The sequence below is a fragment of the Loxodonta africana genome, chromosome 18 (assembly GCF_030014295.1).
Source record: "Loxodonta africana isolate mLoxAfr1 chromosome 18, mLoxAfr1.hap2, whole genome shotgun sequence".
In the NCBI taxonomy this organism is placed as follows: Eukaryota; Metazoa; Chordata; class Mammalia; order Proboscidea; family Elephantidae; genus Loxodonta; species Loxodonta africana.
In genome coordinates, this window is record NC_087359.1 from 74,900,527 (window position 1) to 74,916,795 (window position 16,269).

A 16,269-nucleotide genomic window follows, 5' to 3' on the forward strand; every position below is an offset into this window, starting at 1 on the left:
ACTATTAAAAAGTCTTGAACAGGAATTATGGATAGCCATGTCAAACAAAGAATCTGATATAAAAAAGTTACACTAATGAAAGCAAGTTCCTCGTTTAAAAAAAATAGAATTGACTTTATCTGAAAGTCTTATACAAATTCAGTAACTTCCTTTTGTGATAGCCACCTCTAAGATGGCACCCAAAGATCCTTGTCTCCTGATAGTCACACCTAATGTAGTCCCCAAATGTCCGATCCACAGAAACTGTGAGATAATAGCTGTTCATTGCTGTTGTCAACTGCTACGTTTTGGGGGGTAATCTGTTACACAGCAATAGGTAACTAATAAACTTTTGATTTTATTTTTCTTAACAAAATATGTAACATAAAAAAATGTTATAATTGTTTTCAAAAAACTACCATATAGATGTCCCCCAGATCTCCTACAATAGAGATTAAGGTGTACTATTGAAGAAAATGAACAAATCTGTGTTGGACAAAGTATGGTCAGAATGCTCCTTAAAAGCAAGGATGGCGAGACTACGTTTCACATACTTTGGACATGTTATCAGGAGGGACCAGTCCCTGGGGAAGGACATCTTGTTTGGTAAAGCACAGGGTCAGCAAAAACGAGGAAGACCCTCAATGAGATGGGCTGATGTAGGAGACCTAGGCCAATGCGCCTTACGTGCAGCCACCATCCAGTGGCTGCAACGATGGGCTCCAGTATAACAACCATTGTGAGGATGGCACAGGACCGGGCAGTGTTTCATTCTGTTGTGCATAGGGCCGCTATGAGTCGGAACCAACTCAACGGCACCTAACAACAACACTGAACAAAAACAAAAGCTGTGATTGCCAGTGTTCAGGAACCGTACTATGAGATAAACATCTCTGAGCCATCTTCAAGGGCTCTTTCCTTTCATTTTTATGTATGTTGGTACAAGGGTGAGATAGACCAAGGTGCATCAGGCAGAAATTTTACTTGAAGAGTTTACAGAAGCACCAGTCAAGAAACCACACAACCTGCTTCACTGGGAAAATCTCCTTCAAAAGACCTCTTTAGAGTTCGTAAAAAGCACAGATGTCACACTGATGACTAAGGTGGGCCTGACCCAAGCCGTGGTCTTTTTTAATCACCTCATATGCATGAGAAAGCTGGACAATGAGAAAAGAAGGTAGAAGAACTCATATATTCAATTGTGGTGTCGGTGAAGAATACTGAATGTACCGTGGACTGCCAGAAGACCAAACAAATAAACCTGAGAAGAGATACAACTAGAATGCTCCTTAGAAGCAAGGATGGCAGGACTATGTCTTGCTTACTTTTGGACACGTCATCAGGAAAGCAAACACAAGAAAAGGACATTGTGGTTGGTAAAGTAAAGGGCCAGCGACAAGGAGGGAAACCCTCTCTGAGATGGACTGACACAACAGCCACGACAATGGGCTCAAACATCAAAGATCATGAAGACGGTGTAGGACCAGGCAATGGTTTGTCCTGTTATACGTAAGATTGCCATGCATCGGAGCCAACTGGAAGGCAACTAACAACAACAAATGCCCTGACTCCCTCTGTATACAAGACATGTACAGGATTAACGTATTTGGAGGTGGTATATATTAATACAGTAATAACGCCTTTCTATGTGTAATACGGGAACCCTGGTGGCATAGTAGTTAAGTGCTATGACTGCTAACCAAAGGGCTGGCAGTTTGAATCTGCCAGCCGCTCCCTGGAAACTCTGTGGGGCAGTTCTACTCTGTCCTATACGGTCGCTGAGTCAGAATTGACTCTACAGCAATAGGTTTGGTTTTTCTCGGTTACGTATGATACAGAAACCCTGGTGGCATGGTGGTTAAGTGCTACAGATGCTAATCAAAAGGTCGGCAGTTCAAATCCACCAAGTGCTCCTTAGAAACTCTATGGGGCAGTTCTACTCTGACCTATAGGGTCACTATGAGTTGGAATCGACTCGACAGCAACGGGTTTATGTGTAATACAAGGAGCCTTGACAGCGAAGTGGTTAAACGCTCGGCAGCTAACTGAAAGTCCAGCCATTCAAACCTACCAGCCATTCCTCAGGAGAAAGATGTGGCAGTTGCTGCCGTAGAGATTACAGCCTTGGCAACCCTATGGGGCAGTTCTACTCTGTGCAATAGGGTTGCTATGAGTTCAGAATCAACTAGACATCAACAGGGTTTTGTTTTGTTTTGTGTTTTTAATGTGTAAGACAATATAAGAACTGTACAAAATGATATGTGTAAGAAGTCTCCAACATTTATATTTTTCTCCTGATGACGTTTTAGAAGATCAATTAACAACTGCAGCTTTAAAGTCATTTTGGTGTACCTGCCGTGCAGCTCAGTACGCTCTCTTAGATGACTTGGTCTGGACTAGCAATAGCTAGTCTGCTTCTGTCGTTTAATCCAGCACTGATAAAACCTTCTTTAGAAACATGAAGATTCATTTTCTAATGTGAACATTTTTCATCATAGCAACTCCTGTGCCCAATTATAATGAAAACAATCATTTTACCTTCCAGCCACTGGCGTTTCCTCAGGGGCTCTTCTGGCCACACTGCCTTTGACGAGTCCTTATTCTGTTAATACTCCTTTGAAGCCCATTAGACACATTCGATTTATCTAGAAACTCCGCAGGCCTTGGGAAGTGACTAAAATCAGGGTGGTAGGGCAGAGGGGAGTTTATTTCAGACCTTCAGGCCTGGCTGCAGCCTGGGTTTCCCCTTTCCTTGTACCCACACATTCTCATCTCACATGCATGCAAAAGCCTGAGCTATTTATATTGTGGTCCTGGAGAGGGACTGAGTTGGTGACAGATGCTAATTCCTGGACCCACGAAAGGAGCTACACGTTATTCCTTTTGAAGTCAAGATCCAGACATAGGGCAGGATGGGAGGCTCTGAGCATCCTGCATATTTAGAAGTGCTTTTCTACCTTTAAGAGCTGATTGGGGTCCATACCTATGGGGACCCATGGGCTCTCAGAGATTGTTTATGCATTGGCAGATTAAGCACATGCTTAAGGTGGATTTTTTTTTTTAAGGTAACGGTAAACAGAGGGCTGAAAGGACTTTTTTTCTGAAATGATTGATATTAAAGTTCTGAAGCTGAAGCTGCTAGCCACATGTGACCAGTTAATTTTAAACTAGTTAAAATTAAATAAAATTAAAAATTCAGTTCCTGGAACCCTCATCCATTGCTGGTGGGAATGTAAAATGGTATAGCCACTGCAGAACACAGTTTGGTGGTAACTCAAAATGTTGAACATAGAACAACCCTATGACCCAGCAATTCCAATCCTAGGCAGACGCCCAGAAGTGAAAGGGGAACACAAGCAGAAACCTGTAGTAGAACGATGTTCATTGCAGCATTTTTGCAATTGCCAAAAGGTGGAAACAACCCAAATATCCATCAAAAGATGAATGGATAAACAAAATAGGGTACATCCACGCAATGGAATGTTAGTCTTCAAGGGAAACGTCTTGATGCGTGCCAAAACATGGATGAACCTTGAAAACAGTGCGTTGAGCAAAATAAGTCAATCGCCAAATAGTGTACAATCTCACTTACATGAAATAAGCAAATATACAGAAACCAAAGCTTACTAGTGCTTACCGGGGTGGGAGGAGAGGCGAAGGAGGAGTTACTGCGTAGGGGCTATGAGTTTTGGTTAATGGTGGTGGAATAAGGCAGAAAAGGTTCGTGGTGAGGGTCGCACAACATGAAGAATGTAATTAACGTCACTGGATTATACAAGTAGAAGCTGCTGAACTGGGGGACGCTTTGTCGTGTATTCACCACAAGAGAGGGAAATTCGGCTCCGCAGTCACACCGGCCACACTGGATACAGAACATTTCCGTCACTGCGGAAAGTCCTTCGGGGCAGCACTCTCCATCCGGTGGCTCTGAGTCAGAACCCACCAGGCGGCAACAGGTCTGGGGTTTTATTCGGTTCTCAAGTATTTCAGTTGTCATCACGGGAAGGAAATAAATGTCGCTGAATTTCCTTACAACTATTTTATGATTCGCCATTGTTTCAATTTTAAATCACACGTTTGGGAAGCAGGTGGGAGAACCATAGCATTTTCAGTGTCGGGAGACCCTTAAACAATTTTAATCTGACCTTGGTATTGGCCACAAGGATCCGTCACAGCGTTTATAGCCTCTGGCCTCCCGCCCACGTACCAACCACATCAGTCGACCACGGCCCCCGACAGTCGCCCAGAGCGTCTCCAGCCCGCGGAGCAGCCGGCTCAACCGTCGCGCCGCGCCGCGCCCCGCCCCGCGGTCCCGCAGCTACCTGGTCAGACTGGAAGAGGCGGGGCCAGCGGTCACGTGCCCAGGAGGCGGGGCGCCGAGGAGGGAGGCGGGGCCAGCAGTCACGTGTCCAGTAGGCGGGGCGCCGGGGAGGGAGGCCGGGCCGCGTCCCCGTTGCTAGGGAAACCGGTGCAGCCAGAGGCCCGCGCCATGCCGAGCAGGGAGCAGCGGGCCGCGCTCGCGGCGGAGAACGGGGACGAGGAGCCCGGCGCGGACCCGCGTCTGCAGCTGCTGGGGGCTTACGTGGCCCAGAGCCTGCGGCCGGCTGCGGGCGCCTGGGAGCGCTGCGCAGGGACGGCAGAGGCCGAGCGGCTGCTGCAGGCCTTTCTGGGCGGCGATGCTGCGGAGGAGCCGCGGCCGCTGCTGGTGGTGCGGCTCGGGCCCGGGGGCCTGGCGGTGAGACCGGGGCTGGACGCGGAGCCCGAGTGCGGCCCTACCCGCACCAAGGGGCTCTTCTTCCTGCGCACCAGGCCCGAGCCGCCGGGGCCCAACGGCCTCCGCGGCGCAGTCCTCTGTGGAGATGTGCCCGCGGCGCCCCTGGAGCATCTGGCCGCGCTGTTCTCCGAGGTGAGGGTGGGCGGGTGGGTGGCCTGGCGCGGGCTGAAGCTGGGGCGGGGGAGGGGAGGGGAAAGGGGCGGGGCCCGAGTGGAGCGGCGGGGTCCTGGGAGCTGAGGCCCGCAGGTGAGGAGGAACAGGGGACGGCGTGGGCGGGGCCGAAGGGGCGGAGCCAGGCGGGAGTGGGGGCGGGGCCGGATGGAGAGTCGGTGAGGTGACTCCTGAGAAGAGGTCAGGCTGGGTGGGCGGTGAGATGGGGCTCGGTCAGGCGGGAATGGGGAAGTGAAGGGGTAGAGACTTGGGGTCCTGCTCCGGGGCCAGCCCTGCTCCGGGGCCAGCCCTGCTCCGGGGTCAGTCCTGCTCTGGGTTCCAGCCATCCTCACGGGGAGGCTAGTCTGAAGAGTGCCTGGTCCTGACCACTTTCTAAGTCAGCCTGTCGCGGGCCCTCCCGTACACTGGGGAGGACTGTGAAAGCGTTTCTGATGGGCCAATGGGGTGGAAGGAGGTGGAAAACTATAAGTAGTATTTTATTCTGGAGAGGAGTTAAAAGGGAGAGGTGCTCTGTTTTGATTTTCATCTCACTCATTCATCACACAACCGTTTCCAAAGCCCAGCCCTGTGCCAAGATAAGAAGCTGGGGTATCCAGTTGGACATGTGCAACAGGCATTTGAGGGGGAGGCAGGTGGAGGTGTGGATTATGGAGCTCTTCCTTAGTGGAAGTCTGGAGAATTTGGAAGATTCCAGGGGATGCGCAGGAGAAATTCTGGGGACCCTTAGGCCTTTCTGGAATGGGAGTAAACGTCCCCGCAAGTCAGGTGGCTTGATGCCCTGGATTTTAAAGACTGTGAAACAGGTAAATACAGAATACTGGCCGTATGATGTCGCAGTTGATAAGACAAGATCCTACCCACGAAATCCTTACTTGGAGGAGTTGAAACATATGCAACTAATCATACATTCAAAATATTTGAAACTGGTAGGGCTGGGCGGGGGGAGATCAGGGTAGAGCTTACGAAATGTAAGCTTACCCAGTGCTGGCGCCAGGTCCTGTGGCTCCCTGCTAGGTCAGGAGCCCTTTAGTTTTATCATGAGGCTGTAGGAAGGGGATCCCAAGTGGAGGGGCTGGGGCAACAGAGGAGCCCTCAGGGGGCCCAAGAAACATCAGTTTATCAGTAAGTATGGAAGTATTTCGGTATTTTGAGAATCAGCATGGCCTTACTACTGTGGGTTGCCTGAACACCAACCAGCTGCCATAGAGTCAACTCTAGCTCCTGGCAAACCCATGTGTGTCAGGGAAGAACTGTGCTCCACAGGGTTTTCAATGGCTGATTTTTCCAAAGTAGATTGCCAGGCCTTTCTTCCAAGACACCTCTGGGTAGACTCAAACTTCCAACCTCTCAGTTGGCAGCCAAGCACATAAAACATTTGCACCAACCAGGAACTCCACCTACATGCCAACCGTGCAGAAATCCAAGCCTGGATTGAATCCCCAAATGAATGGTGATGACTGAAGTGCTATAGGGTTCAGAGGAGAGAGGTATACACACATGGTTGGAGAAGCATCCTAAGCTGTAAGTGCTGAGCTGGGTTCCAGACAGCAGGGTTAGGAGAAGTAGAGAGCACGGAAAGGAGCTTGGGAGTGAGAGGAGCAGACTGAAAAAAGGCTTAGAGATGGGCCCACACCTAGTATATGTGGAGCCAGTGGGCATGGTTAAGGAAGTGTAGCAAACAAAGGAAATTTTAAAATAATTAAGATCCTCAAACATTCAAGACTTTTCACGGCCGCATTGAAAGAAACTGAAGTTACACTAAACATTGATCAGCAGGGCAGTGGATGAGTGAATCATGATCCCTTTGTGCAGTGAAATGCTGTACAGCTATTAGAAAGAATGTTTGTTATGGAACAGTCCTGAAGAAAAAAGATATTTTTGAAGGTGCAGAATTGGGTATATATATATATACACACACACATATATATATATATATGGCTTTCATTTCTCTTAGAGAGGGAAGGGAGGAGGGAAGAAGAGAAGGAAAGGAGGGAAAGAGGCAAGAAAGAAAGGGACAAAGGAAAAAAAATTTATGGACAGGGTAATCCACAGGCTGGGACCTGGGTCCGAAGTACAGGGGTAGCTAGAAGACTTACCTTCCATTGTGAAAGCTCGTGTGTACTTTTAAAATGTTGCACCATGTCCATGTATTATCTATTTAAAAATCTTAATAAAATGATTTATTTTGAAAATACCTCTGTCCTTTACTCGCATTTCTCCCACCTGTGGAAGCAATCCACCATCCATGCAGCCCTTTTCCTGTCTAGTCTTTACCCATCCTAGCTGATCCAGGGTCACCGCACAGCCCTGCTCACCTCCCATCCGCCTCATCCTACTGCTTCCCTCAGCTGTCCTGCCCACCCTCCCCTCCTCTGTAGTGCCCTGCAGATCTGCTTAGCTTCTGGCCACTGACTCCCCTTTCCTTCTGGGCTCCCCACTGTGCATCACAAAGGCCTGAAGAACCCGTGTGGCTGAGAGAAGTCTTCTGCCTTGGTGTTTGTGTTGGGAGTGGGGGGGGGGGGTGTATATTGAGGAGGAGAGAAAGTTACATATTCTGACATTAATTATTTTTGACCCATCACACTAGTTCAAGGTAAAAAAAAAAAATGCATCCAAGAAATGTTTCAAAGGAAGAATTGACAGAATTTAGTAGCTAATTTTCTCCCATTCTTCCTCCACCCAAACACTTTCTTCACTGCTGCCGGGTTATTTTCCTAGAGTTCTGAAACTTGGATGCTGTTTTGAGTTTTTTGTTTCTGGGGGAATGAGCATGAGATTTGGAGTATGACAGACCTGGGTTCAAATCCTCATTCTGCCAATTTCATCAGTACGATGGAAGCAAGTTAGCTCACCTCTGTCAGGTTCAAACTACCTTGAGGGTTGTTATGAAATTTAAAAATAATAGAACAGCTGGGACAGAGTATGTTACATTGTAGGTGTTCCTAAAGAACCAGAGTTACTGTCACTCTACATCCCACTACATTCAGCCTCTTCTTCAGCCAGGCCCCATCACCTTGCTCTAACTCAACCCTGGCTCTCTCCTGAGGACTCAGCTGTGTGTCCTCACAGGTCTACCACTGAGCCTGGTGTGGGGCAGAGGAGGTAAGTGTCCTCCCTGCCCCTCCCTCTTTAACTGCTTCCAGTTTGAATCTCAGGTTATCTGACGAAGTCACTCACTGTCCTCGTTGCTCATCTGCCCTCATTTCTCCATGATTTCAGCTCCCAGATCACTGTGACTCCCCCCAACATTACTCCTGTCTTAAGGCTTGGCTATTTCAATAGACACAAATGATCCTTCCATTTACCAGGCCTCAACTGGTAAGAAGTTCCTTGAAACTTTTCTTTCCGTGACCCTGCCCTCCTCACTCTCTTAACCACCCCCTCCACAGTCATTCCCAGGCTTTGCATAGCCAGTAACCACCACTTCGATGGTACAGTTTCATGTACATCTTTGTCTGACCACTACACCTCTGGTTCCAGCTTACTCCCTCTAATAGCCTGACTACAACAATCCCTAGACCCCAATGGGCCTTCCGATCAATTTATCCTGCCACCTTTCCTTTGTCCCTCACCTGTGCCCATTTTCTTTCCCCCCCTTACCAGCTGAGCTCCGTGCCCTGTCATTATAATGATTTCCTCCTGTTATCTCCTGAATTTTTGGCTGCACCTCACTTTGTCATACTCCTTTGGCAAAATTGCAATCCTGGAGAAATCCAACTCTGCCTGCTCGTCCATGCCTGTGCCCATGAAGCTGAATGGGGCTAGAGAAAAACCAACTGGGTCCACTTTAAATTAATGACCTTGAGGTTTTCTGCTGTCCAGAAGGCATCTTGTTATTTCTACTCCAGTTATGTCCTTGCTTTTCTTCTAGATCACTGTCCCGCTTCTTCTTTTCCTTAAACACCTAAAACCTCCTCTCCAGCCTCACTCTGTGATGCTTCCTAGTTAATAAAAAAGGAAACAATAGAAGAAAATTTCCGCAAACTCTTGTATCTTCTCCATCTGCCAATACCTGTATTCATATGCTCTGCCGCCCCTTCCTTTGCTGCAGATGGACTATCTATGCTGTAGCCTGATGCCAGCCCTGGGACCAAAACTGCCACTTTTGCTCTAGATCTTGTCCCCTCTCATATTCTTAATTTTTTCCACCCCACTGGATAATTTTCATCAATCAAAATTCTCATCCTCCCTGCACTACCTATCGTCCCATGCCTGTGGTCTCCTTTACAGGAAGATTTCTAGAACGTGTGTCTGTTCTTGCTGCCTTCTATTCCTTACCCGTTTTCTCTTGTACTCACTCATCAGGCTTTCATTTCCACACTGCACAGAGGAGGAGAGAAAGAACCTGTCAATGTCACCCCTGGCCTCCACTTGACTAGATAGAACGACCGTTGACCAGTCCTCACCCTGCTTGGCCTGGGAGCAGCATTTGGCACAGAGGGTGATCAGCCTCTCCTCCTGGAAGCCCTTTGCTTGGCTGCCAGAATACCGTGGTCTTAGGATTTCCTCCTGTCTCCATGTCCATTCCTTCCCAGTTTCCATGGATGGTTCCTACTCTTCTTCCCAGCTTCTTACATTTGAGGGCCCCAGGTTTCATTTCTTAGACAATTTCTCTATTCATACTCAGTTTCTTGAAGGCTCTCATTTAATTTTAGGGTTTTCCATGCAGCTGTGTCTGACAACTCCTAAATTTGTATCTCCAGCTTTTTTCTCTCTCTGAATTACCAACAAGCATATCCAACTGCCTATTCAATGTCTCCATTTAGAAGTCCAGTAAACCAGTCACCATCGCGTCAACCCTGACTCATGGCAATCCCATTAGTATCAGTAGGACTGTGCGCCACAGGGTTTTCAAGCGCTGATTTTTTGGAAGTAGAATGCCAGGCCTTTCTCAATAGATACACAAATGTTAACATTCCAAAAGCAAGTTCCTGATGTATCCTCAAGAACTCACTCCACTCGTACTCTTCCTCATCTCAGTCAACAGCAACTCCATCCTTGCCATTGCTCAAGTCCAAAGCCTTGGAGTCATCCTGACTCCTTTTTATCTCTCACAACCCCACAGCCAATCCATTGAGAAATCCTTTTGGCTATACTTTCAAAAATTATACAGAATCCCACCATTTCTTACCACCTCTACTACTACCCCTGTGCCAAGGACTATCCTTTCCCTCTGGATTATAGCAGTAACTTCCAAGCTGATCTCCTTTTCCACTTTTGCCCCCTAGAGTCTACTTTCAACACAGCAGCTGGAGTCATTTTACCAAAAGTGTGAACCATAGTACCCTTTGCTCAAAACCCTCCAATGGCTCCCATTTCTCTGAGAGGAAAAATCGAAATTCTACAGGCAAGGCTGCAGGTGTCTCACCACTTTATTCACTCTTACTCTTCTTCTTGCTCACCCTGTTCCAGCTTTACTGGCCTCCTCGCCACCCCTTGATCACGCCAAGGATGTTCCCACCACAGGGATTTTGCACTGGCTGTTCCTTCTACCTGCTATATACTTCCCCCAGGCATCTGCACAGCACTCTTTCTGTCCTTCCAAGTCTTTTTTCAAACCTTACCTTCTCAGTGAGGCCTACACTGACCATGCCATTTAAAATTACAGGCCCTCTTACCCACACTCCCAATCCCTTTTACCTGTGTTACTTATTGTTTATTGACTATCCCTCCTCCAGAATGTAAACTTCATGAGGCCAGAATATTTTGTCTCTTTTGTTCACTGATGTATCCTCCCAGCATCTAGAACAGTTCTAGCACATAAACCAAAAAAAAAAAAAAAACCCATTGCTGTCAGGTCAATTCCAACTCACAGCAACTCTATAGAACAGACTCTATAGAACTGACCCGTAGGGTTTCCAAGGAGCAGCTGGTGGATTTGAACTGCTGACCTTTTGGTTAGCAGCTGAACCCCTAATCACGGTGCCACCAGGACTTAATAAATATTTATCAAATAAATGAATGAGTGGCTTTTCATTTCACAGAGGCTCTACATTCATTATTTCTCTGCCACGCAAAGCCCTCCAGAATCTGACCCAAACCTACCTACCACTTTTTCTTCAGTTCACATAATTCAGTTATTCTGTAAACCCCTATAGAGTACTTCCTATGTGCCAGACCCTGAGGTGGACTGTGGGTACATACAGGTAAAATAAGATACAGTCTCTGCCTTTGAGATCCTAGGAAAATAGCAGTTCCTCCTCTACCCCCTGTTAGGCCTTCTGCCCTGGGTCTTCACTTGGATGGGAATAGAGTTCACTTTGTGACCTTTTCTCTTAGAGCTCTCTGTTCCTCTGTTGCTGTCAGGGCTTAGCTGAGTGAATATTTCCTGACAGACCAGGCAGCTGTCTCCTCTGGGATTGAATATGCTGGGTCCAAGTATTCGATTTCACAGCCACAGGACTTATTGGTCATATACAGAGCCCAACCATATGGCTCCCTATTTCCTTCTCATTATTTACCTGGCAGCATCCTCGTCGAATTACCTGATAATCTGTTAGTCTTTCTACTATTCCCTTTGCATTACTAGTTGCGAGTTTGGGGCAGATAGAGGTTCCTAGTGAGTTCTACTAAGACTTTTTAAGTTGCTATCAGTACCAGTTGCCATCGAGTGGATTCCAACTCGTGGTGACTCCGTGTGTGTCAGGGTAGAATTGTGCTCCATAGGGTTTTCAATGGCTGACTTTTTAGAAGTAGATCACCAGGACTTTATTCCAAACTGCTAATGATAGAAAACCCAAATTAGCTAGAAAGTTCAAGAGCAGCTTGATTTCGGAGCTCAAATCATGTCACTAGGGTCTGGTCTTTCTCCATCTGTAAACTCTCTGTTCTCCATATTGATTTTATTCTAAGGCTCCATATGGTAGCAAGATGGCCATCAGTAGCTCCAGACTTGCTTCCTCCCAAGCATAAATTGAGCAAAAAAGAAAAGGCTTCGCATCCTCTAACGGTTCGGATGAGAAACGTTGGCCTGACTTGCATTGACCCAGATTTGCTCACATGTCCACCTGCTCTGGATCTGGGGCTGACTATTAAAAGAAGAGGAACTATGGTGGGTAGACAAAAGCAGCTAATGTTCACTCTGCAGAGAGTTCAAGGTCTCCAGCTTGGCTTACTGTTTTAAGGTGACCCCTCACACCTGTAGACAGGTGGTCGTTCTTACTTGTATTTGCCCTGTTTGTTTTTGGGTTTTTTTGCCTCTGGCTTTGGCCACCTTCAGATGGTGGTATGTAGCTTTATGAGTCTTTCTCAGAATGGTCTTTTCTTTAACGTCTCAGAAGTAGAATGCCTGCCTCTTCTTCCTCTGTTACAGGTTGTTATACCTGTCTTGGCCAATGAGAAGAATCACCTGGATTGGCCTCACATGGTATGTCAAGATGTCAGGCGGCACGCCGACAGCCTCCAGTGTGACCTCATGGTTATCCTTGAGCAAGTGAAGGGGAAAACGCTACTGCCTCTTCCAGTAGGCTCAGAGAAGATGGAGTTTGAGGACTCTGAGAGTGAGACTGTGTAAGTACCGCCAGCCTGGCCATATAGGCCTGCAAGATACAGGAGATGCTGGTTTATCTGAATGTTTCTTTACTTTTCCGTTACTGACTCTGCATGTCTCCTCATTCTGCACACAAGCCACTGTCAGCTGTTTGCCGACATCCTCAGACTGTGTGTTTTGTGCTGATTACCACCGTGTCCCCAGTCCCTCTGCCCCAAATCCTTCAAGGCTATCACAGCAACATGGCCTTTTTTCCACCGAGAATCATTTCACGGCTGAAAGCAGCGACACTGAGTTCAGTGTTTTGTTTATCAGGACGGTGTCTCATCGTTGGCAAAGCCCCAGGTCCAGCCTGGGAGACAGCCGCGCCTCTTCCCAGCATTTACCCAGCACATAATGTCACAGAACCACTGGGGGCTTTTGTTACAGTTCCAAACCATCCACCCCCAGCAGCTGGGACTTTTTTCAGGTCCCAGGGATTTTTTTTTTTTTTTTTTTTTTCGATAAAAGCAAACCTGTCTTAGGGATCACAGTAGAGGGCCCTGGACAGAGCTGGAGAAAAATGTAGAACAAAATTCTAACTCAAAAAGAAAGACCAGACTTGCTGGCCTCACAGAGACTGGAGAAACCCTGAGAGTATGACCCCCAGATACCCTTTCAGCTCAGTAATGAGGTCACTCCTGAGGCTCACCCTTCAGCCAAGGATTGAACAGGCCCATGGAACAAAATAAGACTAAAGGGGTGCACCAGCCCAGGGCAGGGAGTGGAAGATAAGAGGGAACAGGAGAGCTGCTAATAGGGAACCCAGTGCTGAGAAGGGAGAGTGCTGACATGTCTTGGGGTTGTTAACCAGTGTCATACAACGATGTGTGTACTGTTTGATGAGAAACTGGTTTGTTCTGTAAACCTTCATCTAAAGTACAGTAAAAAAAAAATTTAAAAAGCAAATGTGTCTTTTTTGGGGGGCTGAAGTCCATTCCTCCTATCCCTGGGTCGTCACGAAAACCCCAGCCACTTCTTTTAAAGTTACATTCCCCACACCTTCAGCTTCCACATGCCATTCTGGCTTTGAATCATCTCTGTTTCTGTCCTCTGGGGATTTTTTTTTTTTTCTTTCGAGCCAGGATATGTGTTTAGATGACATATTTTATCAAGCACTCCTATGTGTTTGTGGCAAGAAGTAACTTTTCTACATAAGCTCAGGCTGCCATATTGCCAAGAGTTTCCCAATGCGTTAACTGTCATCCTTGTGTATTCAGGGTTTGTAATTCAATCTGAAGATTAAGTAATGCATAGGATGGCAATATGCTTTATAATGAGAGTTTTTTTGTTGTTGTTAGTTTTTCCTATTAGAAGTAATTTGCTACCTACATAATTTGAAGTAATTTCCAGTTAACTGGGACCAGTTTAATAAAAATATGATTTTCAAATAAATAAATTCAAATTACCATTTTCCTGGTCCCTTTATATTTCAACTTAATAACATTCAATGTGTGTTTATAATCATTGCTGAGTTTGTCTCCCTTTGTTTAAATTTAGGAGCCTTTGTGGCACAGTGTTTAAGGCACTTGGCTACTAACTAAAAGGCTGACGGTTCAAACCCAACAGCTGCTCCACAGGAGAAAGATGTGGCAGTCTTCTCCCGTAAAGATTTACAGCCTTGGAAACCCTATGGGGCAGTTCTAGTCTGTCCTTCAGGGTTGCTATGAGTCGGAATCGATTCAACGAGCTATGGGTTTTGGTTTGGGTTTGTTCAAACTTAATAATTTCCCAAAAGACTGGATCATATTTGAGGGGGTGAATATCTCTCCCCGTCAATATCTTCCGTAATCGCTTGTACCATGTGATCGCTCAGCAAATATAATTGAATTAAGCTAATCGAAGGTGGGCTTCTGGCATAAAAATCTGAACAACATGCTCTCTTTCTTTGTCATTTGTGTCCTGGGTTTCCAGCCTGTGCAGTTTTCAGTTAAGACTTCATGAAAAGACAACCAGAACATGTTTTTGATTTTTAATCCTTTGCAAAATATGTCGTTGTTTTTGTCATTGCTAGCTGCCGTGGAATCAGCTCCCAACTCATGGCCATCCCCTGCACAATGGGATAGGGCCGTTCTGATCCATAAGGTTTTCATTGGTTTTTGAAGTAGGCTGCCAGGCCCTTTCTTCCTAGTCTATTTGGGTCTGGAAGCCCTACTGAAACCTCTTTAGCGTTAATGCGTAAACCTCCACTGACAGATAGGTGGTAGCTACGCATGAGGTGCATTGGCGGGGAATCGAACCTGGATCTCCCTCGTGGAAGGCGAGAATTCCACCATTGAACCACCAGTGCCACCATTTTCAAAATATAAAAACCAGGTGTCATTGAGTTGATTCCAACTCATGAGATCCCATGTGTTTCAGAGTAGAACTGTGCTTCATGGGGTTTCAAAACATAGCTGGGGTTTTTTTGTTTTTATTTTTAAGATATGTGAAGGGGAATTCTTGGACATTCCATTCTTCACTGGAAAAGTGAGGACAAAGAGCAGTCATGATGGTGGTGTTCAGATGGCTGATATTTTGCCATGTGGAGGAGGATGTAACCTATTTCCTCATGCTGCAGGGGTGGGGGTGAAGACCAAAATAAGGAAATCACAGGGAGGTAGATATAGCTCTGCGTAGAGACAAACTTCCCCCAGGGAGCACTGATCTACTGTGGAATGTGCTTCTTTGTCAAGCAGGGAGCTGGGGGTCTCTAGGGGAATTTCAAGCAAGGTTGTATGGCCACCTGAATGTTTTCTATCCAAAGCATTCCTGTATTGACTGGAAGACTGGATGGGATTCAAAGTCTTAAACTAGTCTTCAGAATTTTGGTGGGCTCCTGAACCTGTATGTGTAATCATGTTGTCTGTATGTGTAATCATGTTGTCTGCATGTATAAGCATATTTTTAGGTGGGGGAGCTGTACTTTGCATTGACTATTCGACAGAGTCTGTTATCCACCAAAAGTTCAGAATGCCTGGACTAGATGGAATTCCTCACCTATTTCTAAAAGATTTGGAGTTCTGTTTGGTGGGACACCTAGAGCTGTTTCCACACATGCCAGGAGATTTGTTTTATTTTCCGCAGCTTGGATTCCATAGATAAGTCAGTCATCTACTCTATTGAGTCTGCAGTGATCAAATGGAGCCACCAAGTCCAGGTGGTGCTCAAGAGAGAGTCTTCCCAGCTACTCTTGCAATGGGAGAATGCCACACCTAGGGTGGAGCTGGAATTCTGGAAGAACAGGTAGGCATGGAGGCCATGCTCAAACCCTGGGGAACAGATGTCATACAGAGGATAAAGCCAGATCTGGCCTGGGGGAGACAACCAAAGAGTCTGATTCTCCAGGTGTTTCTCCTCACTTCTAGCGCAGAGAGCTCAGTGTCATTTGGGTCAGTAAGATTCTTCTATGGGCTGGGAGATGCACTCTTTCCCAAGGTTCAATAATCATCTTTCTTTTCTGGGTCTACATTCAGTATATCTTCTAGCATTTCCTCAAAGGTTCTTTCAACTACACGTAAAATTAAATAACAGCCTTGAATATTTTCATCTAATTTTCTATTCCCTTCTCTCTGAACAGTCAAGGCTAGATATACACACTTTTTGAAGAGATTTGGAGAGAGGAGTTTTTGGAAGTTAGCTGCAGAAGGGTCCTCCTAGGTCCAAGTGCATCATTAGTAGGAAGGGAAAGTCTATCCATCCACTGTGCCAAGCCCAATGGGTTACTGCTCCTGCTTGTCCCCACATATCCTTGTTATTTATCATTGTGCTAATTAATCCTCTCCTCAAATGGTGGCAGACAGATGTTAGAGGCAAATATCCGTGTCCTTGCATTACA

General features: G+C 46.4%; 1 protein-coding gene across 1 annotated transcript in view; it reads left to right on the forward strand.

The window, feature by feature from the left end:
• Positions 1-4,468: 4,468 nt before the first annotated feature.
• The window catches only part of DNAH9 (dynein axonemal heavy chain 9), a 486,803-nt gene continuing 475,002 nt past the window's right edge, over positions 4,469-16,269 (forward strand). Inside the window, exons 1-3 of the mRNA XM_064271783.1 lie at positions 4,469-4,885; positions 12,237-12,433; positions 15,519-15,677. Of these exons, the coding sequence (XP_064127853.1) occupies positions 4,469-4,885; positions 12,237-12,433; positions 15,519-15,677 (773 nt within the window). The remainder of the gene's footprint in view (positions 4,886-12,236; positions 12,434-15,518; positions 15,678-16,269) is intronic.